The sequence below is a fragment of the Girardinichthys multiradiatus genome, chromosome 4, assembly GCF_021462225.1.
Source record: "Girardinichthys multiradiatus isolate DD_20200921_A chromosome 4, DD_fGirMul_XY1, whole genome shotgun sequence".
NCBI classification, from domain to species: Eukaryota; Metazoa; Chordata; class Actinopteri; order Cyprinodontiformes; family Goodeidae; genus Girardinichthys; species Girardinichthys multiradiatus.
The window spans coordinates 16971724-16995549 of record NC_061797.1 but is presented as its reverse complement, the minus strand read 5'-3'; the positions used below and the strand labels follow the sequence as shown (position 1 = coordinate 16995549).

At 39.7% G+C, this 23826-nt stretch overlaps 2 protein-coding genes across 4 annotated transcripts; one reads left to right on the top strand and one right to left on the bottom strand.

The window, feature by feature from the left end:
- Positions 1–1577: 1577 nt before the first annotated feature.
- Positions 1578–8993, bottom strand: slc39a1 (solute carrier family 39 member 1). Its single transcript, XM_047362359.1, has 4 exons — positions 8714–8993; positions 7478–7608; positions 6784–7095; positions 1578–3012 (listed from the first exon to the last, which is right to left on the bottom strand). Exons 1-4 carry the CDS (start codon positions 8826–8828, stop codon positions 2659–2661), a joined length of 912 nt encoding a protein of 303 aa, XP_047218315.1. The 5' UTR covers positions 8829–8993; the 3' UTR covers positions 1578–2658.
- A 3475-nt stretch (positions 8994–12468) lies between these two features.
- Positions 12469–17293, top strand: tmem208 (transmembrane protein 208). 3 transcript variants are annotated; one of them, XM_047363765.1, is made up of 6 exons: positions 12470–12665; positions 13929–14024; positions 15280–15301; positions 15388–15524; positions 16485–16569; positions 16679–17293. In XM_047363765.1, the coding sequence occupies exons 2-6, from the start codon at positions 13969–13971 to the stop codon at positions 16814–16816; spliced, it is 438 nt and encodes a 145-aa protein (XP_047219721.1). In that variant the 5' UTR covers positions 12470–12665; positions 13929–13968; the 3' UTR covers positions 16817–17293. The 3 variants fall into 3 exon arrangements, with proteins under 3 accessions (XP_047219720.1, XP_047219721.1, XP_047219719.1); XM_047363763.1 differs by having other exon boundaries at positions 15242–15301; XM_047363764.1 differs by lacking the exon at positions 15280–15301 and having other exon boundaries at positions 12469–12665.
- The last annotated feature ends 6533 nt before the right edge of the window (positions 17294–23826 follow it).

Sequence of the window (23826 nt, the reverse complement as noted above, 5' to 3'; positions counted from 1 at the left end):
TCAGTCTGCATGCAGGAACACTGAGGTGTCGACCCAAGGGAAGGAGCTGATACTCTGAGTGAAGGATGTGAGTGGGGTCTGAGGGTCTAATTTTCTGGGCCTGTCTGGTTATTGTTTCGTCAAAAATGTTCTGAAGTGAGGGGTGCTGCTTGACTCCCATCAGCTTGATAGCACTTTGTGAGAGCCGGGTGAGCTGAGCCTTCTTTTAGACAGAGGTTACCGAACCAGGCTGAGATGCTGTATCTGATGCTCTTTTATGGCATGGTAAAAGAACAGCATCACCTTCTGACTGACACAGAAGGCCCTCATCATGCAGAGGAATTGCAGTCACTGCTGGACCCTGGAACAGACATGGTCAACCTGAGCATGCCACGTGAGTTTATTGTCTATTTGTATTTCCAGGTATTTATAAGAATCCACCTGGGCAATACTGTGATGATGGATGACCACTGGTGAGTGGTGTCCAACAGATTTTGGGTCAAAGATTATTTCCTGTATTTTTTGGACATTAAGAATCAAGAAGTGCTCCTCGCACCACTGAACAAAACTTTGGATCTGCTGTTTGTATGTTATGGAATCTGCAAGATCTGACATGAGGCAGAGAATGGCTGTATAATCAGAGAACTTAAACATGTAGTTGTTTGGTATATTACAGATGCAGTCATTGGAATATAGGGTGAACAGGACCGGTGAACTGACATACCCCTGGTGGGTGCCGGTGCTGATGGTGAGGGGATCAGACAGAGTTCTGTTCACCCTGACCTGTAGACAGCATTAAAGGCAACCCAGGATTCTGGACTTTCGGTAAAGATAAGGATATAAGGAAGAGGAAGGGTCAAAGATCTCTGTCGCTGTTTGCTCACTCTGTGAAATGGTATAGAACAAAGTGTTACAAGAAGGGATGCCATTGCAGAAATCAATTGTTTCCTAACATTGGATCTTTTTCCACTGAATAAATGCACCCGGACTATGTCAATAAAAGATAAGAAAGAAGAATTAAAGATTTCAGCTATTTTAAGGGTTTTTACTCATCTTTACCAGGGGAGCCAGTAAGTGTGGAATTTGCTCTTTATAAAGGTTTTTATTTGTAAAATCTTTTGTGTTGATAAACCAATAACAGCGTTCCTACATTATTTGTTATGGTTAAAAGAACTATCAAACTATCCTTACAGTCCAAAAACACCCACGGTGAGTTATTCTGAATTTCATTATCCACCTGTGCTCTTGGTATTATTAAATGTTTAAGAAATGCTTTGGAAAAAAAACACAAGAGGTCAAAATATCCTCTGAAGTTAACCTATTAGAATCTTAACATGCAAATCACCCAATTTTAAGCCTAAAACGACATAATTCATCTAATGTGGTCTGCTATGCTTAAGTCAGAAGAGCAACAGCCCCACCTGGTGGCTGTAGTGATCATTTGGTTACCAACCTAATCCATTCTACACAAGGATGGACACCTTGTGAAAATAAACACCTACAAATAAATAAAACTGCACTTTCATCCAACGCTCCTCAGGAATATAAAATATCACTGATAGATGCTACAAAATCTGAAAAAATACACTTTGTACCAATTTTAGTGTCATAATCTCTTTACTCTGGTTTAAATCAGTGACCTCGTTGAAAAGATGAACAATGATAAGGCACAATCTCAGTTAAACAGGTAGTCATACACAGTCACACAGTTTTTGTTTTTAACTGGTTTTCACACTTTACAAAGCAAAATAGGTGTCAGTGTGACACTCTGTAAACAAAGACAGAAGTGGAAGCTGTGGTCGCCGTTTCCTTGAAATGAAACGAGTAAAAAAAAAAAGTTGAAAACAGTCTGCAAAGTTTTAGGTGACATCAATATTTTTGCTGACAAAAAGCAAAGATTTCTGTTTCCTGCATACTGACCACAATGAGGAAACAATCGGACCAACACATGACAAGCTAAGATAGAAATTGTGACACAGAACTGAAACCTTGGAATATGTCACTTTTTAAGTAGGTTGAGTGTATGAATTTGAGAAACACATTATTTTTTCTGAAAAACATCAGTGCAACAGCAATTTTAAAGTTTACTAAAACAATAAAATCGTTGTGTTTAGAGGAAATGTATCCCATAAACAAGGAGTGTAACATTTAAAAGAGTGCAATTAAAGCTTTTTGGGAAGTGGATGCTGTCAAACCTCCTTTGACAGACAGATATAATGACAACATTTCATTTAAATAGAAGAACTGAGACACTTGACTTACAGGGCATCTCATGCTTCAAACTGTCCGTTGTTTCCAGTTGCTTCATTAACATTGTAAAACGTACAAAAAAACTCTGATTTGATACAGCTCTGAAGGCTTAAAAGAAAAAGTATGTTCTTTTTTTATTGCACATGTGTAAGGTTGTTCCTCTATAGATAAAATCAAAGTATAGATAAAAACAATGTATAAAGATGATCTGATTTCCTGCACCATAAACACTCTTTCAGGCAAGAAAAAACAAGCATGTTGTGAAAATCATTTCAACTTAGAAATGTCAAAAGTTAATGTAAGAATGCAGTTATATTTGTTTAAAATGCTGATAGTTTCTGAGATAAACAGAGCAACATGTTTGTGGAAGCAGAGGTAGGAGGCACAAAGTGGACAAGTTGAATCCCCACAGATGCTCCTGCTGAGCTCTCAGCCTAAAAACGTCAGCGCAGCCATGATGGTGAAACCCAGCAGGATGAAGAACACCTTGAGGACCTGGTTCCCGGCTGAGTTAAGCTCGTGCGGCAGGATCTCCATGAAGGTGATGTAAATGAACGTTCCAGCAGCGAGCCCCTCCAGGATGGCCTGAATCAGAGCTCCGGCCGCAAGCTCCGCCTCCATCACGCTGATGCCGATGGCGATGCCTAAAGGTGACATCAGGGCGAACACGCCAATGTACGCGGCAATCCAAAACGGCCGAATGGCGCTCTGGACCAGCTTCACAGACAGGCTAAACACTATGATGCTCTTGTGGACCAGAATGGCGATGCAGATCTCCAACACCTGCAAAGCAAAAACTGTTTTGTAGTTAATCCTACATCTTTGAATCAGTGATGAGGTTGGACAATACGGTAAAAATTATTGCAATGTGATGAAAACCCTGCGTGTTACTTTGACACATCTCAGGCATCCATGTAGTTCAGTAAAGTGTTTCCAGTGATGGCCTAGCAAGGGGAGAACAATCAAACCTTATGTAGAAATGCCCCAGTATGGATTTGAACCCGGGACCTTCTTGCTGAAAAGGCGTTAACATGTGCGTCACATGACAGCTCTGGAGTCATTTATTCATTAACAAATATAAAAAAAAAAAAAAAAATCCATTGGGTTATAAATTCAAATTTTTATCTTTTAGAATATGAAGTAAGCAATAATGTGCGAAGTTATCATATCCACAGATTTTTCCATACTCATTTTTCTTTCCATATTTAGCCAGACCTGGAAAATGAAAAAATTCAATTCAATTCAATTCAAAAATATTTTATTAATCCCAAAGGGAAGTTAAATGTTGTTGTAGCTCATATTATGAAGGTTTCCTCAAAGAGTCGTTGTAGATGCTGATGGCTGTGGGCTGGAAGGATCTCCTGTAGCGCTCCGTCTTACAGCAGATCTGAAGAAGCCTCTGACTGAAGACACTCTGTTGTTGTAGGACAGTCTCATGAAGAGGATGCTCAGGGTTCTCCATAATGTTCTTCATTTTATGAAGAATCCGTCTTTCCACAATGATCTCCAGAGGTTCCAGAGGAGTCCCCAGAACAGAACCAGCCTTTTTTATCAGCTTGTTGAGCTTTTTTAAGTCCCTGGCTCTGATGCTGCTTCCCCAGCAGATGATGGCAGAAGAGATCACACTTTCCACAACAGACTTATAGAAGATATGCAGCATCTTGCTGCAAACACCAAAGGACCTAAGCTTCCTCAAGAAGTACAGTCTGCTCTGTCCCTTCTTGTAGATGGCTTCACAGTTGCATCTCCACTCTAGTCTGTTGTCCAGGTGAACACCGAGGTATTTATACTCCTGCACCACCTCCACTTCTTCTCCCTTGATAGAAATAGTGTTTGACTTATTCCTGTTTCTCTTAAAATCTACAATCATCTCCTTTGTTTTAGTCTCATTCAAAATGAGATGATTGTTTCCACACCATGCCACAAAGCTGTCCACCACCTTCCTGTACTCAGCTTCTTGTCCATCTCTGATCCACCCCACGACTGCAGAATCATCTGAGTATTTCTGCAGATGACAGGAGTCTGTCTTGTACTGGAAGTCTGAGGTGTACAGAGTGAAAAGGAATGGTGAGAGTACAGTCCCCTGTGGTGCTCCTGTGCGGCTGACTACCTGGTTAGACTCACAACCCTTCAGTCTTACAAACTGTGGTCTGTTTGTCAGGTAGTCTTTGATCCAGGAGATTGTTGAGGCCTCCACCTGAGTCTTCTGGAGTTTCTGACAAAGTAAATCAGGTTGGATTATATTAAATTCACTGGAGAAATCAAAGAACATGATCCTCACAGTGCTGCTGACTTTGTCCAGATGATAGTGGGTTTGTTGAAGCAAGTGTATGATGGCATCTTCAACTCCAACTCCACAGCGATAAGCAAACTGAAGGAGGTCCTGATGGTTTACTGTTTGCTTACTCAGGTGGGCCAACAGGAGTCTCTCTAGGACCTCCATGATGTGAGATGTCAGGGCAACAGGTCTATAGTCATTGAGGACTGATGGGTGAGTTTTCTTTGGTACCGGAACAAGACAGGAGGTCTTCCACAACACCGGAACCTTCTTCTGGGCCAGGCTAAGGTTGAAGAGGTGCTGCAGAATCCCACAGAGCTGCTCTGCACAGACCTTCAGGACTCTAGGGCTGACACAACCTGGACCTGCAGCCTTATTCCTATTCAGTCTCTCCAGTTGTCTCTTCACCTGACTTCTTGAGACACACAGGTGCTAACTCTAAAAAACTTGGTCTGTGTTTATACAGCACAGGTTGGAGTAGTGTGATGGGGAAACTATTACAACATGCAAGAGTTGGAAAACTACATCAAGCTACAGTACAAGTACCACTGGTAGCACCCAAGCTGCCTTCATGCATTTATGTAACTAAAGGCACAGCGTAGACATGCAGCAAACTCTGCATTTATTGCTACCCCTGCTAAAGATGTGCAAAAAAACCCCGAAAATAAATGTAGCATTTATTGCAGTAGTATAACCTCACACATTCCTGAAAAACCTAACCTCTAATTTCAGCAGATGTATTCAGTGAGGGGAAAATGTTCAGAAGTAATAGATTTTTTGCACAATAATTGATTCATTGCTGTCAATGCTTAGTGCAAACTCCTCTTTACCAAAAGGACAGTATTTTGTCTTCTTCTTTAACATTTCACAAGGTGTGAGCATACAGAAAAGGATCTTTGACCATTCCTCCTTACATAATCTCTGCAGATTGTCCAGAGTCCTGGGTTCTCTCCACTGGTCTTTTCTCTTCAGCTCACACTACATACGATTCATGCCTGAGGACACTGGCCATTAAGGAGGTGAACAATTACTCTGCTGATTTGGTCATATGTTTTGAATCATTATATGGTTTAAAACCCTATGAGGACCCATATTCAGATTTCTGGTAGATGCCACCATGTGTTGTTTAAAATCTCCAGGTATTTAAAAGAGTAACGGCAAGCACTCAAGCATGGTTCATAGTCTTGGGAAAAGAAACAGGCCCACAGCATCACAGACCCTCCAACCATCGAAGGTCTTATGGTAGGATGGAAAAAGGTTTTTACGCGGACATGCTTCTCATGGCTTTGGAGACTTGGAACGTCCCGAACATGTGTGTTTTACTAAGTTCTCAAATAGGGAACTATTTTCTTAAACCTGCCATATCATCTTCTTTAGGATTCATAGTGGCAGGATAAACTTAGATCCATGTTCAGCCTTGTTTGTCACAGGTAAATAGAGCTCCAACTGTGGATATGGGCAGGTTTAGACGAGAGGCTATATATACTTGTAGCCATTTCCTGACTTATTGCCTCCATTTAAATGGCATGTTCTCTCGTTTTCCCTATTCCGAAAAGTGACTAAAGATATGGAGGACTATATCATGTTATATTTCTACCCCAAGGGATGGGGCTGCACATTATATCGTTAATGTTTTAGTATCGCATCATCACTGTACCCCATCACGGTACACGACAAACTACATTAACTGGCAATAAGCAGAAGACTTTTTGTAAGTACTTGGGGATAAAGGAAGTTATGTGTTTTTAATTCAATATCCTGGACAATATCAGTTTAATAAAGTAAATCATAAACAAAAAAAGGTTTTAGCAAGGTAGTTTATCAGGAGTGTTAATAAGTTTGTTTTTGTTGTCAATAAAACGAAAAACAAAAACTAATTTTGGAGATTATTCTACTGTCATAAAATACAAATTTTCTTTCAGATTGTTCACACCATTACCAGAGCTGGCAGTAAGTGTGGCAGGAACTGTCATTTCTATTAAATAATCAGCAAACTACAACATGAGGATTAAGACAACACAGATCTTACCCGAGGCCCGTGAACAGAACATCTGCATGTTTCTGTGATTTATTGCCTTTCATTGCGTTCTGTAGCTTTAAACTGAAAGCTTCCTCTAAATATATTTTACTTCTCTGCAGATGAGATTTCAAACTAGTCTGGAAAATGTTTATATTAAGGACAAAAAGAAAAAGTCATGCAATACTGTAGCCAGAAAGCAATTAAATGCAACACGACACTAAAGAAAAACGAGATGAAGCACCATCTGTCTTCTCACCTTTGAGTCAGTGCTCTGGAGGCCGATAGCGAGCCCCTCAAAAACTGAATGGAGTGAGAGGGAGAGGAAGAGCATAAAGGAGCGAAAGGGGGAGTGAGCCTGGAAGTCGACGTGGACGTGGTGGCCGCTGCTCTCCAGGTCGGACGTCGTGACGGCCCCGCCGTGCCCGTGCCCGTGCCCGTTCTCTGATAACAGTGATGCCCTCTCATCGCGAGCCCCTCTCATCTGACGGAAGCTCAAGACCATTTTCTCCAGTATGAGAACCGTAAAGAAACCAGCAGCCATGATGAACTCTGGCAGGGGAAAGCTGGTCTGTTAAAGAGCGATGCAGACATTAGATGAAATCAGGCAAATCAGTTTTGCCAAAACAAATAGTAATGCAAACAAAAAACTAATAATTTAATGGTTTAAAGCACAGGCCATGAATGGGTTTAAGAAAACAAATGTACTTCCCGTTAGTTTTCTTTGTTTATTCATTCCTTCAGGTACTCGAAGAACAAGCTGTGCTCAATGTTTACTCAGCTTATAAAAAAAAAGACACATTTACTGGTTTTATCCCGGTGTGGATCTAACATTTTGAAGATTTCCTGACTTTTTCGGTGAACTGTTAATAGTGAATACACACACGGATAAAATAAAAAATGAATTTAAAGATGCTCTTATTGCTCTTAGTCTTGGTTGAAGTGGGACGTACCTCCAGCTTCTGAACATCCAGCTCTGCGCTGATGTCCGACAGGTAATCTGGGATGATGTCGAGCAAACATGCGGCCAGAAAAACGCCGCCGGCAAAACAGCTGATCAGGCTCAGAACTATCCGATGGGCTTCTGCAAATCCAAAGATGACATCTAGTAAGTTTAAGGATTAAACAAGAAAACAGAAATCTGCAGGCGACTCCCTTCTTGCAGTGGATATAAAAAAAATGTACATACTTGACCATTTAAAACTTGGTTTTGGTGGTTTAAAAACCCATGGCTCAGTGGTCTTGCAGTTGGAAAGTTGTGAGTTCAATTCCAGCTTAAACGTAATGTTTGCGAATGGATGCAACAGCTGACATTTAAATGAATACATTGTAAAGGTTTTTATCCCAAACAGGAAACACAGAATGAACTTCTGATCATCATGTGTTCCTAACTAACTGCAGAGAGGTCAAAATGACTCAAAGTTTCACAATACACGGGTGTAATGAAGAGAAACGTTACTTTCACTTCCATTTAAAAAAGATTCACCATCCTGACAGACTCGTTTTGTCTCTTCGACAATTATTGAAATGTAATCATGTGTTGAGGAGGGTCTGAGCTTCAGGCTTCATCCTCCATCATGTGATTCCTGCCAGGACTGAGTGGGATGATGGAGGATTTTCTTCAAATTGGAAGTATTTCTAAACCACCTCAAATCAATAGAAAACTTGTGAAATCTTTGACGCTGAAACGTAACATGAGGAGGGTTAGATTGTGCTGTTGATTGAGAAGTTTCAATGTTTTATTCTTATTTTTTTATCTCAGGACCAAACACATCCTTTGTCACAGTAAATAAACTCATCTGTGGGCAATTACCTTTACATCAGCGGAAGTAAGAGCATGTGACTTAAAACGAAACGTTATCGACATGCTGGGAGCATGAGCGTCTTTGGTGGAGCCTGTTTTACACCGAATTTCATTCAGATTTCTTTCAATTTAAGGTTCACCTCTTTCCCCACAGGTAGATCTTTAATAGTAGAAAAAGTTGGAAAACTGCAAAATAATCGTTACCTTTTGCTTTGTCTATCGGTGTCAGTGTAGGAAAGAAATAAGTAATCTTAAACAATGGAATGTGTTTTTTAAGGCATTAAGCGGTGGGATCTGAGGCAATGTTTCCTTACAACAACTCTTCTTATCAAACACAAATACAACAGTTAAAACCCCACAATAAAATAAAGTGCACAGCACCAACCTGTCCCGTTTGTGTCTCTGAACCATTTTACTTTCGCAGGGATGAATCCAAACAGAAGAGTCAGGAGCAACAAGCCGATCAGAGCTCCGATTTTCACCTGCAGCAGATACTCCATGGTTGGCACTGACTGTCGCAGTGGGAGTAAGGAGTCGAGACAGAAACTGTATGTCTCTACCAAGCCATGAAACAAGCTGATAACATCTCGGTCCGACTGGGAGCGCCTCACTGAAGCCAACAGCCGCAGGGTTTGATATGTAGAAGCTGGCTTTGCTGCTACTACGGTGGCCGAGGACGGCAATACATGCGGTTTCGACTTCCAGTGGCTTTGATTAGATTAGATTGTATTGTGATGTAAATTAGCCGTTTTGACTGACTGTTTAGAGTCGTAATTACTTTTTAAAACATTTAAATTATCTAAATGTTTTCTGTTAGCTAGGTTGTAACAAACAGATTTCCTGTGTTTGATTTACGGCATTCATTGCTAAAACTGAGTCACAAATGAGTCTTATTGGGATTACTTGCAAATGTGCACAACTGGAAGCACAGAACCAGCATCACACCTTTACATGAAATCGCAAAATACTAAACACATGGACACATAAAGTCATAAAAAAGATTTCTACTCACAGAGCTATGAAATGTGTTCGGCCCCATTCCAGTTTCTTGTGTTTTCGCTTTTTTGTCAGTCCAAGATAACCTGACGAATTACAGAAAGCAATTTTCAAAAGATGACTTCACTCATAAAGTGAAAAAGGCTATCCAAAGCAACAGTGTTGGTGAAAAGGTAAGTGCCCTCAACACCTAACAACTGGTTTTGACAACCTTGGAGGAAACAGCTACCATCAAGCATTTGAGATAACGAGTAATGAGTCTTTCACGTCACTGTGGAGGAATCTAGGCCCACTTTGCTTAGCAGAATTTAGTTCAGCCATACTGGAGGCTAAATGTTTGAGCATTAATGACTTTATTAAGGTCATGCCACAACGTCTCAATCAAATTTAAGTCTGGACTCTGATTAGGTCACTCCCAATCCTTCATTTTGTTTTTAAAGGCCATCTGAGGTGAACTTGCTGGTGTTCATCGGATCATTGTCTTGCTGCATAAACCAAGTCTGTTCGAGCTTAAAGTTGACAAAATAGAGTTGGACATCCTCCTTTACAATTTTCTGAGAAAGAGCAGAATTCCTGGTTCGACCAATTACAGCGAGTGGTTCGTATCCTGACATCCAGACATCACATTTGACTGTATTTCTTCTTCGAGCTGCTGCGTTAGTTTTACACTACAAGTAACAGGACACAAAAAGACCCATGTTTGTATTGTCTGTCCACAAAATATTTCCCATAAGTTTTAGGAATCCTATAGATGTGTTTCGCCATATGTGAGATGGTATTTTCTTTATCTTTTTGCTCAGCAGCGTTTATGGCCTTGGATCTTTTCCATTTTGGCCCAGTCTCTTTCTGAATATTGAATCATAAACTCCGACCTCCTGGATGAATCATTGATGCACTCTTCAGGTAATTTTGGTAGAGAGGCTACTCCTGGGAAGGTTCCCCACTGTTCCGTGTTTTCTCTACATGTGGATAATTTTTCTCACTGTTTTACACTGGAGTTCCAAAGCCTTAGAAATAGCCTTGTAATGTTTCCAGTCTGATGGATGTCAATGACTATTTGGATTTCATTAGATTGGGATGCAAAGTGTTGCTTTGGAACTCTTTCCGCTTACTTCATGTTGTCAGTCTGGTTCTATTTAAGAGGTTTCTCTATTCTACAGGTCAGCTTTAGATCAAACATCAATCATTAAAATTTATTGAAATGTGTTTAATCACAGTAGGAGACAAAAGATCAGGTTGATTTACATTAATTAATGGCCCCCAGAAGTGCTAAACAAGTACAAAAGTTTATTATTAAAGCTGTAACAACTTGGAGAGAAATAAACACAAACACTGAAAAGTATCATGATGCAACTCCTGAAAGTAAAATATAAAGACATCTGGACAGACAAACAAATTTATCTATTTTATTGTAGCAGCAGAAAACATTTTCACCTGTAATCATATTAAAGTTGCTTCCTTAATACACTATATTGACAAAACTACTGGGTCACACCAATAAATCATTGAAGTATGGTCAATCATTTCCATGGCTGCAGATGTATAAATTTCGGTGCGGAGAAACTTGGCTGGCCTGCACAGAGTCCTGACCTGAGCCTCCTTGAACACCTTTGGGATCAATTAGAGTGGAGGCGCAATTCTGCAATTTCCTTATCTAACTATGAACACACTCCTAAACCCTGAGGAAGATGTTTACAGAATAGTTAAAGTTGCTATTGCTGCTAACGGTGGGTCCATCAACAAATCTGACCTTATGGATTACGTACATATAAAACCAGACAGACAAATACGTTTGGCAATATAGTGTATTTTTACAATGATAAACAAACATTCCCTGCTACTCTATACAACAGTAGAATAATTCAGTTTGATTCTAACATACGGTGGCTTGCAAGACTAATCATACAATCGTATGTATGTTAAACACCAATTGTGAAGTGGAAAGAAAATTATACATGAGTTTAAAAAAAATCTGAAACAATCTGAAAGTGTGTGCATTTGAATTCAACTCTGATACCCCAAAATAAAATAAACTGCAAACATCGTTCTTCATATGCCACCTATTTGGTAAATACAGTCCACCTGGTTTTAATTTAATATTAATAGGAGATCATTAATCAGAGACGCACTCAAGAGGCCTATAGTGAATCTAGAGGAGACGCAGAGATCCATAGCTCAGGTAGCAGAATCTGCTGATATTGCAACTATTAGTCATACACTCCAGAAATCTGGCCTTTATGAATGACTGCCAAAAAAAGGAAAACCATACAGAGGCCCGTTTGCGGTTTTCCACAAGCCATGTAGGGGACACAGCAAACATGTGAAAGAAGGTGCTCTGTTTAAAGGAGACCAAAACTGAACTTTTGTCCTACATTCAAAATGCTACGTGGAGGAGAAACCTAACACTGCACATCACCCAAAACACATAATCTTCAGAGTGAAACATTGTGGTGGCAGCATCATGGTGTAGGGATGTTTTTCCTCAATTAGGTCAGGACAGCTGATCAGAGTGAAACTGCAAGAAAATAGGGGCGAAGGTTCATCTTTCAGCAGAACAACAGCGCTAAACATACAGCCAGAGATACAATTAAATAGTTTAGATAAAAGCATATTCACATGTCAGAGTGGCCTAATGTCAAGACCTAAGTCCAACTGAAAGTCTTTGGTGAGACTTGAAAAGTGATGTTCCCAGATACTCTCCATCCAATCTGACTGGGCTTGAACTAGTCTCTAAAGAATAAATGAGGAAAAAAACTCAGTTAATGTAAAATTGGCAGAGACATCCACCAAATGTAGCCGCAAAAAATGTCTCTAAACAATAAATCAGTGATATTGAAAAGAAATGTGTGTCACACTTTTTATATCTTTATTAAATTATGTTCTAAAACAAACCATATCCCGTTATAATTCCACTTTATAGTTGTGCGATAGTATGTGTGGGTACATACAAAATATAAATAAAATATATTGAAGCATATGGTTGTAAGTGGATGAGGAAATAATGTGAAAAATTCAAGAGGTGTGAGTACTTTTGCAAGGGACTATGAAAATATTTTAAAAAATGATAAATATACTTTCTGGCCAGCAGGTGGCAGCATCTGCCGACGGTCTCAGAGCCGTCCTCGACACTTGCAACGACATATTCATGCGCCGGAAATGTTTCCTTCCCAGAAGCCCTGAGTGCTGATGTGTTTCTGAGACATTTTAGTTGACAGAGACCCCAGGTTCTGATTATTTTATGCCGATATAATAACGGAGAGAAGCGGCGGCTGTTGTGAGGTCCATGACAGAGAAGACCCAGCGGAGGAGATCCTCAGCAGAGACAAGCAGAGGGAATGGCGGTGAGAGAAGCGGGGCACATTCATCTGAAAACAGTGACTGAATATCTATGGGAGCACTGGTTCAAGTTTGTATGAATGAACTGTAGTTTCTGTAATTGATCCAGCTGACATAACGACACCTATCACAAGCGACTAAACCATAATAGCATCACAGTTTAGTGTCTTGTTCACTTTTAATAACATCCAGCACAGGAAGTATTTTATCATACATCTAGCTTCAGAATCAGTCTGCTTTGGTAACCATATAAATCTTTCTGCAGGATCATTTTCTGTTAAATATTTTACAAACAACTTACCTATGGCTCATTTAAACATATAAAGGCTATTTAAGCATGAGGCAGTTTTGCATCTGCTCAAAGCAAGAATAAGAGGAAAGAACCCATTTAAATGCTATTCCCTGATGCTGGTATGTTGGTACGGTCTGATAACATCCAGCCATTTTCCATTCCTGATGCTTTGAGTGCTAACCATCATTGCACTGCGTTGTCCCCAAAGACAATGTCATGTACTTTAAATAGTGTGTTTGCACCAACAAAGTAACTCCCAGAGTTACTAGGTGGAAACTTTGCATATGGCTTAATAATGTGCAGTTTGGATGGATGAATCGGGACAATGAGGGAACCCTTAAATGCTCTGCTGCAAATGAACGTTATCCATAGATTATGTCTGTAGAAAATAGACCTGAGAGATGCATTTAGTTGATCCATCTATAAATGCAAGCTGTATAAAGTCAAATAAGGTTGAAAGGCATGCAGGAAGCTTGAATAGTTATCGCTCAAGGCCACTTTAAGAGTGGAAGAAGGTCTGGCTCTTTGGATGCAAGTTATAGGAAAAAAACAAGGGATGATTCAAGAGTTTGTTCAGCCAACTTGGATAAAATCTCATCAATATTCAGTCATTGAGTTATTGCCTTTTGTAAAGTTAAAATAGGACGAACTGAATGTGAACTTTTAAAATTCTATCTTATATTTTGTTTTGTTTAACAGACGTTAAATTATTCAAATGTTAAGGAAAATTCTTCATTGACTGCAACTCTAAAACTCTTCAGCTCATCTGATGCTAAACAAAAGAGAAATCAGAGAATAAAGCAGGTTATCTCACGATGTCTGTATATTTTGACAGATGTTTCCCCCAGGAAGCAGGAAGTGCGTGATTAAAAGGAGTTCATTGCATGTGTTGTTTACTAAAATGCATTAACTTCTTTTAGTCAGGTTTAGAGCAGTTCAGCTTTGCTCACCAAGCTCTCTGTGTTTTCTCCTGAAGCCCAAAGGTAAAGTTGGAACAAAAGGAAAGAAGCAGATCTATGAGGAGAACGAGGCAACACTCAAGTTCTATACAAGAGTTATCCTTGGAGCCAACGTAAGACACATACATATATTTATTCTGGTGTTTGTTTGGCACAGATACCAGTGGATGATCACCAGATCCTATTGACCATTGAAAAGGGATTGGTGTATAATTAGTGTCACAGCCTTGGTACGCATTGATTTAGGATTCTTTTCCTGCTCTTTCATGCAAGCAAAAACTCAGATTACTCTAGTAGCTAGAAAATATAGAAAATGCCTTATTTACAGCCCCCTTTGGGTCACCGCAGAACTTTAAAGTTGGATTTTCTTCTCGATTCTGACTTGGTCATGTCCCAACATCAACCTTATTTAAATGGAGCTGCACCCTGGCTCTCATCCTACAGCTCTCCGTCATTTCGAGGCAACAACTGCTCAAAGTTTCTATCCACCTAACCGACTGGTTTTTATTGCCATAACTGCCTCAAAACAAACGTTTTTCCTTTAGTGTTTTTCAATTTATGTCAAGATTAGCACTTATGTTGATATGACAGAATATAATATAATAAATGAATCATTACAGTTATAATAATATCTGTAACATTCATTTATTGTTGTTTTGCTTTTGATACAAAAATTCAGCTGAAAATAAACAGCAAGTAGATTTGTTAGCAGCTTAGTAGTGCTGATTTCCCAGAATATTGTATTGTTCTGCTCGTTATAAAGTCTTACTTGGAGATGTAAAGTTTTATTGGATCAGAACTATACACAGGAGCTTGACTGTTCCATACCTTAAAAGTTAAAACCAAGGTTTTGAATAAATTCTCTTTTAATTTTAATAACAAATTAAAAGCATTTAAATCTGTCAGTTCTTCTGTTAGCTCCTGTTAAAAGTCTCGCTGCAGAGGTTTCTACAAGTTCAAGAAGATAAAGGATCTTTTTTATTTCTTGCTTGAACATCTAAAAACGTGTTGCACTAACTTTAATAATAGGAAATATAAGCATAGATATCATTTCCAGTTCATTATGTCACACTAAATTGTTCATTTGGATAAAGCTATTTTGTAGCAGAAATTTAGGATGAAGGTTTAAGGAGGTCAGACATGAAGTTCCTCAGACCTGATTGGACGGCTGGGTCTAAAAGGTTGACGCATTGACCCTGATTTATGAATCATGGTAAAGATCAGAGATTCTGCCTCATCAGAGTTCAGTTATAGATATTAATCACTCAGACATTGTTTCACGACAACAAAAGCAATCAGATTCCCACAACTAATTACATTTCTGCTGCAGGCAATATACGCTGCCGTGAATTTTTTTGTTTTCTACAGTTCATCCACATTTTGGACCTGGGTGAGTGAATTTGAGTTTTTCCAAACTGTCACAACATACGCATCTCGTTGTCCTTTCTGGGCCTGATCCTGTCATGCTTCCTGCAGCTGCTGCTGTTGTTTGCACTCGCCGTGTACGTTGGGAGTTACCGCTCGATGTCGGCCATGGCCAAGCCAGCGTTTGCTGAGGACGGAGGTCTCCTGGATGGAGGAATAGACCTCAACATGGAGCAGGGAATGGCAGAGTAGGTCATTTTCACAATAGTGGATGAATTATTGCAAAAGGTACACAGTGTGGGCTCTTTCAGGAAATAATTTCAATATTTTCATGTCTAAGTTGGTTGCAGTGTCAAGTTTGGGGAAGCTTTGAAGTAGGCGGGTAGCCCTAGATACTTAACACGTCTGCTGTTAGATGCTGGGTCCGCAAGACCTGCATCATCTCTGTAAAGGTGCTTCGTCAGGACATGGCGTCCCCAGTGGTGTGTTTCTTACTGAGTACTGGAACTGTAAAAGCTAAGGTTCGTGTTTGCAGAGGCGTCTTCTGAAAGGGGGCCATGGTAGAATATGCTAATTTATAAGATGTTGTTGGGATAGGTTTTTTAATTCACAATGGTTTTATTTTTAATCTAATATTGAAGAAATACCTGCTGTCTAGTCAAACGGAGTTTTAAAAAAAAAAAAAAAAAAAAGGAAATTTTGGTTTAAAGATGCTGGTTTTACTTTTGAGCCAACATAAGATTCTTATTTATGAGGCGAATTTAAAGCGGAAAGCTTTAAAAACATAACGAAACAGAAAAAAAAAGCTGATGTTTTCTTAAACTATAAGCTGTGACTGTGGAAAAGAATCCATAAATAAAATGAATCAACATCTTTTTAATTGATGCAGAAGAGCAAATTATGACATTTCCCTGAGAAATCAACTGGTTTTATAAGTTCATGTTATCGTTACAGCCACAACACTTATCTGACATTTAACAACACTGAACTACTTTCTTTCCATGATTTTACTCTTTAAACAGAATTTTCTCTTGCAGTCGTAACTTGTTTTTGCTAAATCTAAAGTTTTGATTTATTATCTTGACGAGACTAATAAATAAAGTGAAATATCCAGTTAAAACTCTCTAGATTCCTTATTTATTTCTTGGCATTTCCCTGAGAAAACAATTGTTCACTGATAACTTGTGCTGTCCGGTTTTTGGTTTTAGGCACCTGAAAGATGTAATCCTGCTCACTGCCATAGTGCAAGTTCTCAGCACCATTTCGTCTTATTTCTGGTACCTTTGGTTGCTGGTAAGAACATTTTCTAGAAAGTGTCCAGGCATTGCCACCAATCCATTCAGCTTTTTTTGTTTTCTATCTCTAATTCTTTATTATTTTCTGTTCTTTGTGCTTGTTTTAGGCCCCGGCTCGGGCCCTGCACCTGCTTTGGGTGAACCTTTTGGGCCCCTGGTTTATGGCAGAAAGCCCTTCAGCACCAGAGGAAGTAAATGAGAAAAAGCAGAGAAAACAAGAACGCAGACAGATGAGGCGATTCTGATGCTGTAGAGCACACTGAGCAGTATTTTAATACACACAATCTAATATACAGAAAGCGGGGAACTCGTAAGTTATTCAGGAAGACATTTTTTTGTTATTGAGTTAAATCCAGTTGAAATCTGATACAGTGGACTCTTGTTTTCCATGTTTTTGATTTCTTTCTGCTTTCATGCTGTACTTCATTTTCTTCCTAAATCCTGAAATGAAATGTTCCCTATTTAGACTATGCCTCTGTCCAAATCCCATTTGTCTTCATGACAAGATTTAAGAGTTTAGCTTTTGCTGAATGCTTTCATGCCACCATCCCCTGCAGATTTCCCTTTTTCTTCCACACCACTGTCCAAAAACACTTTTGTAATGTCACGTCTTATTTTGTTTTAAAAATAGCTCTCTGTACCCTGTGTCCTGTTGTTACAAATCAAACTCAAAAGCCTTAATAAGAGAATGGGAACAAGTTTGCAATAAAAATCTACCTGTGCGTGGTGAGTTTTTCATGACAGAAGAGCTGTTCTCGCATGTCTCCAATGCCAAAGTGTTAAATAATACCACAGTGACATTTTAAAGAGGTTTTTTGGCAAACTTTAATACAGTTTTTGGTTTAAAGAGTTCTCTGACATAGGTTTACATATGTTGGAGTCTAATAAACGTATGTGACCACAATCTCCGCAGCAAATTCGCAAAGTTATTAAATCTTGAAAACAACAACATAACTAAGAAAAAGTTGGTATTTTCACTTATCGTGTAATATGTAGTTACGTACATTTACTCCGCACCATTTCTAAATTTTAAATAAAATGAAGACATGTTCCTAACTGAGTTACTGCTGTATATATTTTTTATTTCCATATGGTTGAAAGGAGTAGTTTTTCCTATCTTCATGTGAAAATCTCCTTTTTTGAGAAGTTCAAACTAGGATGTATAGGAAAAACAAAAGTACACCCTCTTTTAATTTTTGCAAAGCAGGAGATAATAAAATGCGGTCTGGACTTTTGCACGTTCTAAAGTTATTTCAATGTAGCCACTAAAGTACTACAGGCAACAGGTTCCCCAGTCTATTATGTGTTAAACCAAAATAAAGTCTGAACAGAAGAGATCCACTTTTTGCAGAAATCCTGTAAAGTAACTGTTTTCAGTAGGACTGTGAGCCTGATTCATCCTTTTGGAGGAATTTTGCTCCACATTTTGCCTGAGTTCATTGAGGTTTTCAGACATTAATCCCTGTAAAATGATCTGAAACAGGATTTCAGTCTGGTTCAGGTTTGGATTCTGACTGAGCAATCTAGATAGTGATTCTTTCTCTTCCAGTCATTCTGTTGTAGAGTAGCTGCTGTGTTTGGGGTTCATTGTCCTGTTAATGAGCCTCTCTGAACCACAGCTCAGCTGTGCGACAGATGGCATCGCATTTGACTCTAGAACACGATGGTATTCAGTGCAGTTTATGCCTGACTCAGTGGCAGCATCAGCCATTCACCTTTGGGTCTGAAAGTTGCTATGAGATGTTTATGCTGATTTTTTTCTGTTTGGTTTTCTTCCTCTACATTATAACTAAAGATCTCTACTTTGCTCCCATATGTCCAAAGAACATTGTTCCAGAAGACCTGTGGGTTATTCGGGTGCATCTTTGCTCACCAGTCATCCTGCAAACCATACTTGGTTAGTCTTCTTATTACCTGTACTTTCATTAACATGTTAACCAAGGCCTGTAGAGTCCTATGTGGAGCTCCTGGGGATTTGTTTTGCCATTTTTCTGAGCAGTGGAGACTAATATTGAGTTGAATTTGCTGTGATGTCCACTCCTGGGAAGATTCGTCTGAAATATACTCATAAGGAACCCTTTCTCCCTGTGGAATGATGGACTACAGTGTTTTTAAAACCGTGTAACTCTTCTCATATTGAAGTACGGACCGTATGAGACACTTTGCTAATGCACTCAGGGACAGAGACCTTAAATTCTGGTTACATATCCTGGGACCTGGTGAACGTATTATGGAATGGATGTCCATAATGACGAGTGTTACCTTTGTGGGAGAACATGATCCCAACTATACAGGGTTGGGAGCAGCATGTTGTGGGGGTATTTGGCTAAAGGAAGGACTGGTGGAGGAAAAGAACATTAGGTGGAAATAGCGACATCTGCCAGGGATGTAGCTTGGGCACAGTTGGGTCTTTCTTATTGCTTACTTCCGAAGGATCTCAGTCCCATGGCAAACTTTTAGGCAGAGCTGAAAGCATTAAGGTGAGCAAGATCTTGGGAGGGAATAATTTGCAAATGTTTTAAGTGATGTTTTATTTTAGTTTAGTGTTTTTTTGTTTTTCTCGTATTCTATATTTTATTTTGAATGTCATGTAACTCTGTGCTGCTGCCAGTCTTGGCCAGGTTTCTTTCATAAAAGAGATTCTTAATTTCAATGGGATTTTCCTTGTGAAATGAAGGTTAATAATAAATAAAATTAGCAAATGGAAATATGCTGGCAATACTAAGCTAAAATAGAAAAAGTTGTATCTGATATAATGTCAGGAAGTGAGAAAAAAGGTCTTTCTGTACAGTTTATGCAAACATTAAACACAAACATTTATCAATTATGATTCATTTATTCAGTTTTGTGGATGAGCAAGGCCAGGGAAATGGCTTCAGTTTGTTTCAAGGTTCTCTTCTGATTGTTCTGTTCCGTCTTTCTATGATTCTGTTGGTCCATACAAGGTTGGGAAGACCTTTGGTTTTCAATACAGCGTGACATGATTTGATTTCGTCTCTTAAAAAAATCTTCTGCTGATTGTTCTTCAATAGTTGAAGCTGCAATAATCTCCAACTTGAAGCGCAGTGGGCTCCTGAATGAACATACAGCTTTAGAGGGTTTTCCACCCACTATGCAGACAAATATTGTCAGAAATTATTATTAATTGGATAATGGCGGTAGCTGCAACACATCAAAGCACTCATAAGTCAATATTCAGTGGCTCTTGAAACTGCTCACCCATGTAGGATTAGTTGTTAGGGCTGACAGATAAATGAACAGATGACAGCCTAATCCCTAAATACTGAAGATATGTTAAACCTCTCAGTGCAGCTTCCGTTTTCATCCAGTGACTTTAGCTGTATCCTCCAGGCAAAACGCTGCTCATTAGGTCTGCTAAGTCACTCTGTGTATCCACTGTTGACAAAGTGAATTGAGTGATTAAGCCGGAGCTCCAAAGAGAGCCAGTGGGCCGCTAAAGCTCTGGTCTACTCCCAATGAAACTGCAAATTTGCTCAACAAGCTAAAACCTGCAGTGTTTAACACAGAATCCCTGTCACGGTGTGAGTGCAAAATGAAGAAGTTTGCTTTTATCTAGGGTTGAAATCTAAATAGCTGTTTTTACCAACTACATACGTTTCCGCCCATTTTCCCTAAAGATTTTTTCAAAGTGCCTGCTCCTTCTTTGCCTGTGTCTTCTCCTCCTTCGTCCCAGCCTTGCGGTGCTATACTGTCTCTATTATAGGGTTATAAACAAAGTACCCAAAATTAGAGCAGCCCTGCATCCAGTTGTCAGAGCCAATCCCAGATGTGGGCTTTGAGAGGGACCATGCTGCAGTGTAATTTAGTCCTGGGGCCACTCACTTGCATGTAACTCACCCCCTCTTCATACCCTCCCTAACACGCACAACCCCCACAGATGTTCTCTGTGTTTTCTGTTTGCTGTGATCTTAATAAAAGCATGTGCAGGATTGTTGTTGTGAGTGTTTTTATTTCAAGTCAGCTCAGAAGTATGTCCTTAAATAATGTGCTTCGTGGAGGAATCTCTGTCTTGCCTGCACTTTAAGTGCGGGAGGGTGAGGTCTTTGTTTACAGTGGCGATATAATTGGTCCTGACAACATGAAATAAGGGAGTTGGAGATGCATTTGTTTTTCCCTGCTTAGTGTGCATAGCCCGAAAGAAAAAGCAGAGCTTTAGGCTCCGTGTCATTTTCACTTTTGAAGTGACTGCTGTCATGTTGAGAATTGTCATCTGGGCTGAGATCAAAAGAAAATATTTAGGACAATTTAAATAGATGTCTTTGTCTCACTGGGTCTAGTAAAGCAGGACTTTACCATTTAAGATCCACTTAGACTCGCTCAGTCAGACAAAACAGGAAATTGGAGGGCATTTGTGCAACCGTCGAGCCTTTGACCTTTGAACCACAGCACTCCCTGTCTTTGAAGTCCAGATAGGGAATTATAAGCAATTACATGCAATGCCAAGATTGGTCCCTAAAATGTTCAGCCCGTACTGTGTAAACAGAATCAGAGCTTCTTGGAGTGTGTTTGTCAGAGCTGTGGGTGTAGTCCTCCTAAGGCCCATCATCTGGACTCTGTGTCAACCTTGTTTTGTCTAAACTGACCCACACACCATATACTGTTTGGCCTGTAATGAAGCAGGACCAGTGCACAAACCGGATTCTTCCATTCAAATAGTCTTTTAAAGACCAAAGCCCAGCTGCCAGTGATCCACTTTTTTTTCTATTCCTCGGTACAAATAGGGATCACTATTTCTAGAATCACCATCATCCAGCTCAAAGATGACACCGGCTGGGCAGCGTTCACAGCTCCCGCCGTGGCCTTAAAAGGAAGCTGTCAAGGACTCCTGCAGCCTTTGACTCGTGTGTGTGTGTGTGTGTGTGTGTGTGTGTGTGCATACATAAGTGCGTGTGTGTGTGTGCTTCTATAACGCTTGTTTAGAGGACATACATCTGTTTGCAGTCACATTGTGGCAACCTGCCTTCTCCCGAGAGGAAACAAAGAGAACAAGCATCTTACGTTTTAAGGTGTGGGCTTTGGGGTCATTTTTATGGCCACAGTTGAGTCTCCAGCTAATTTACTGAAGTCAGCGTAATGTCCTGTGAAGTGGTGGAGACATTCTGAGCATAAGTCTTGGTGGCAAGCGCTCCACCCTCTCAGGGATTAGGGGATTGTCACCTCCGCTAAACGTCTCACTTCATCCCCCTGCCAGGCTGTCACCTGCTCCTGTTTGTCACCAACAGAAAACTGAAAGCAGAATAAAACCATAAAATGACACGTCTGCAATGTTAATATGCAACAGTTAAAAACAGAATTCATTAAATGCATCAAATTATATCTTAACATTAGGTGATGCCATTAGCTGTTTTAAATCATAAATTTGTGTTTAAATATGGAACTGTGGCATGTATAATTATAAATTTAATGTTGGAATATAAACACCTTGTTGAAAGCCATTTCTTCCTGTTCAGCTGCTGTTTAGTTTTCTGCTACTGTGGGAATCAAGTAAATATGAGGTGAACCAATTCCAAAAGGCCACAAAGGTAAAAATAAAGTGTGGTTGGCATCTTTCATGTTTTATAGAAACTTAAAAAGGAATAAATTCAACTTCAATAAAGATATTTATTCTCTACTAAAACTTAAAACACTTTCAATGCTTATAAAAAATATTCACCTCCTTGGATGTCTTCCTTTGTTATTGCTTTTCTAAATGAAATGGCCAATATAATTTGACTTTTTTGACAAAATAAAGTGAAATCAAATGTCAATGAATTTCAAATATACAGCATAAAGTAAGTGTTTAGGTAAATATTGACCCATTTAAAGTGACAGACCTAATTCAATAGAGGCCCATCTAATTGATGCCAGTAGTCTTATAGTTGGTGAAATGGGGATTGCTTAAGTGCAAGCTGATGTGTGTCAAATAATACCCTGCGTCAGGGAGGTCTCTGGTTCATCAGTATTACTGTTACAGTTACAGCATGGAGAGCAAATAACACTCACAGCACCTCAGAAAAAATATCACTGAAAATATCAGTCATTAGTTGGTTACAAACTCATGGATCACCCCATAGAGTTTAGTTAAATCCATCATTAGGAAATTGAGCTTGCCTACAGCTGGCTGGATTCACAAACCGTGTAAGGAGACTGTTAGGGAAGCCACTTAAACATCTACAACCACTCAAAAGGAGTTAAATGCTTCAGTGGCTCAGATGGGAAAGACTACATACCATATCGGTTGTTCAGGGTCTTCACCAGCCAAATCTGTCTGGGAGAGTGACACAGACACAAAGAAAGCCACTGCTGCAAAAAGCTCACCTGATGAGACCATAATGTAACTTTTTGCCCTTCACACTAGACTCTATGTCTGGCAAACACTGAGCACTGCTCATTGTCACTGACTTACCATCTCCACCCTAAAGTATGATGGTAGCAACATAATTGTAAGAGGATTCTTCTTAGCAGCAGGTCCTGAAAGACTTGTAAAGGGCAGAGGGCCTTTATTTGCCAGATTGGGAACAGCCCAACTTCTGTTTTCAAGAGTTACTGTCCTGCAACCTTGAGATGCATCCCTTCTCCAACACATCTCACTGAAATGGCTGGATTCAGATTAGTGATCTTTGTATCATTTGGTACATCTTCTGCTATTCTCTTCTCACTTCCTGCCATCTTGCAGCTTTGTCTCTCTGACAAATGGCTAAAAAGCATCAACAGTTCTCCAGCTTCCAATGATCTGCTGATATGAGGCCCCCCGAGACACCGTTAAAAACAACTTGTCCTCAGTTCAGGAACTGATTTTGTTTCAAAAACCACACAGCAATCCTCACTCCATTCAGTTTTCTTGTTGGTTTGATTGTTTGTTGTTTCATAGGGGGAAAAAAAATAAAAGGGACTCAGTGAGCGACTGTAGGCATTAGTTGTGTGAGTGGCGCCAGAGTCTGCACGACTCCGGCTGAACCAGGATCAGTGACGGACAGTCTCCATCGCAGTGGGTTCCCTTCCTTTTCCTTTGTTTTTGACCCGCTTCCTTCCACGTTTTCTTCAGTTCTGTTCCCCCCTATTGAAGTCCAAACAAACTACAATACTGTGAAAGTAAACAAATGCACAAATATCATGTCACACAACGTTGGCCCTCACCCAACTGGGACCTGATTTATGAGGGTATCTAAAGGTGAGTGATTCTGATACTTTCCCAGGAAGCTAAAACATTACATTGGGATAATATGTATAATATGTGTACTGTGATGCAGTAAAA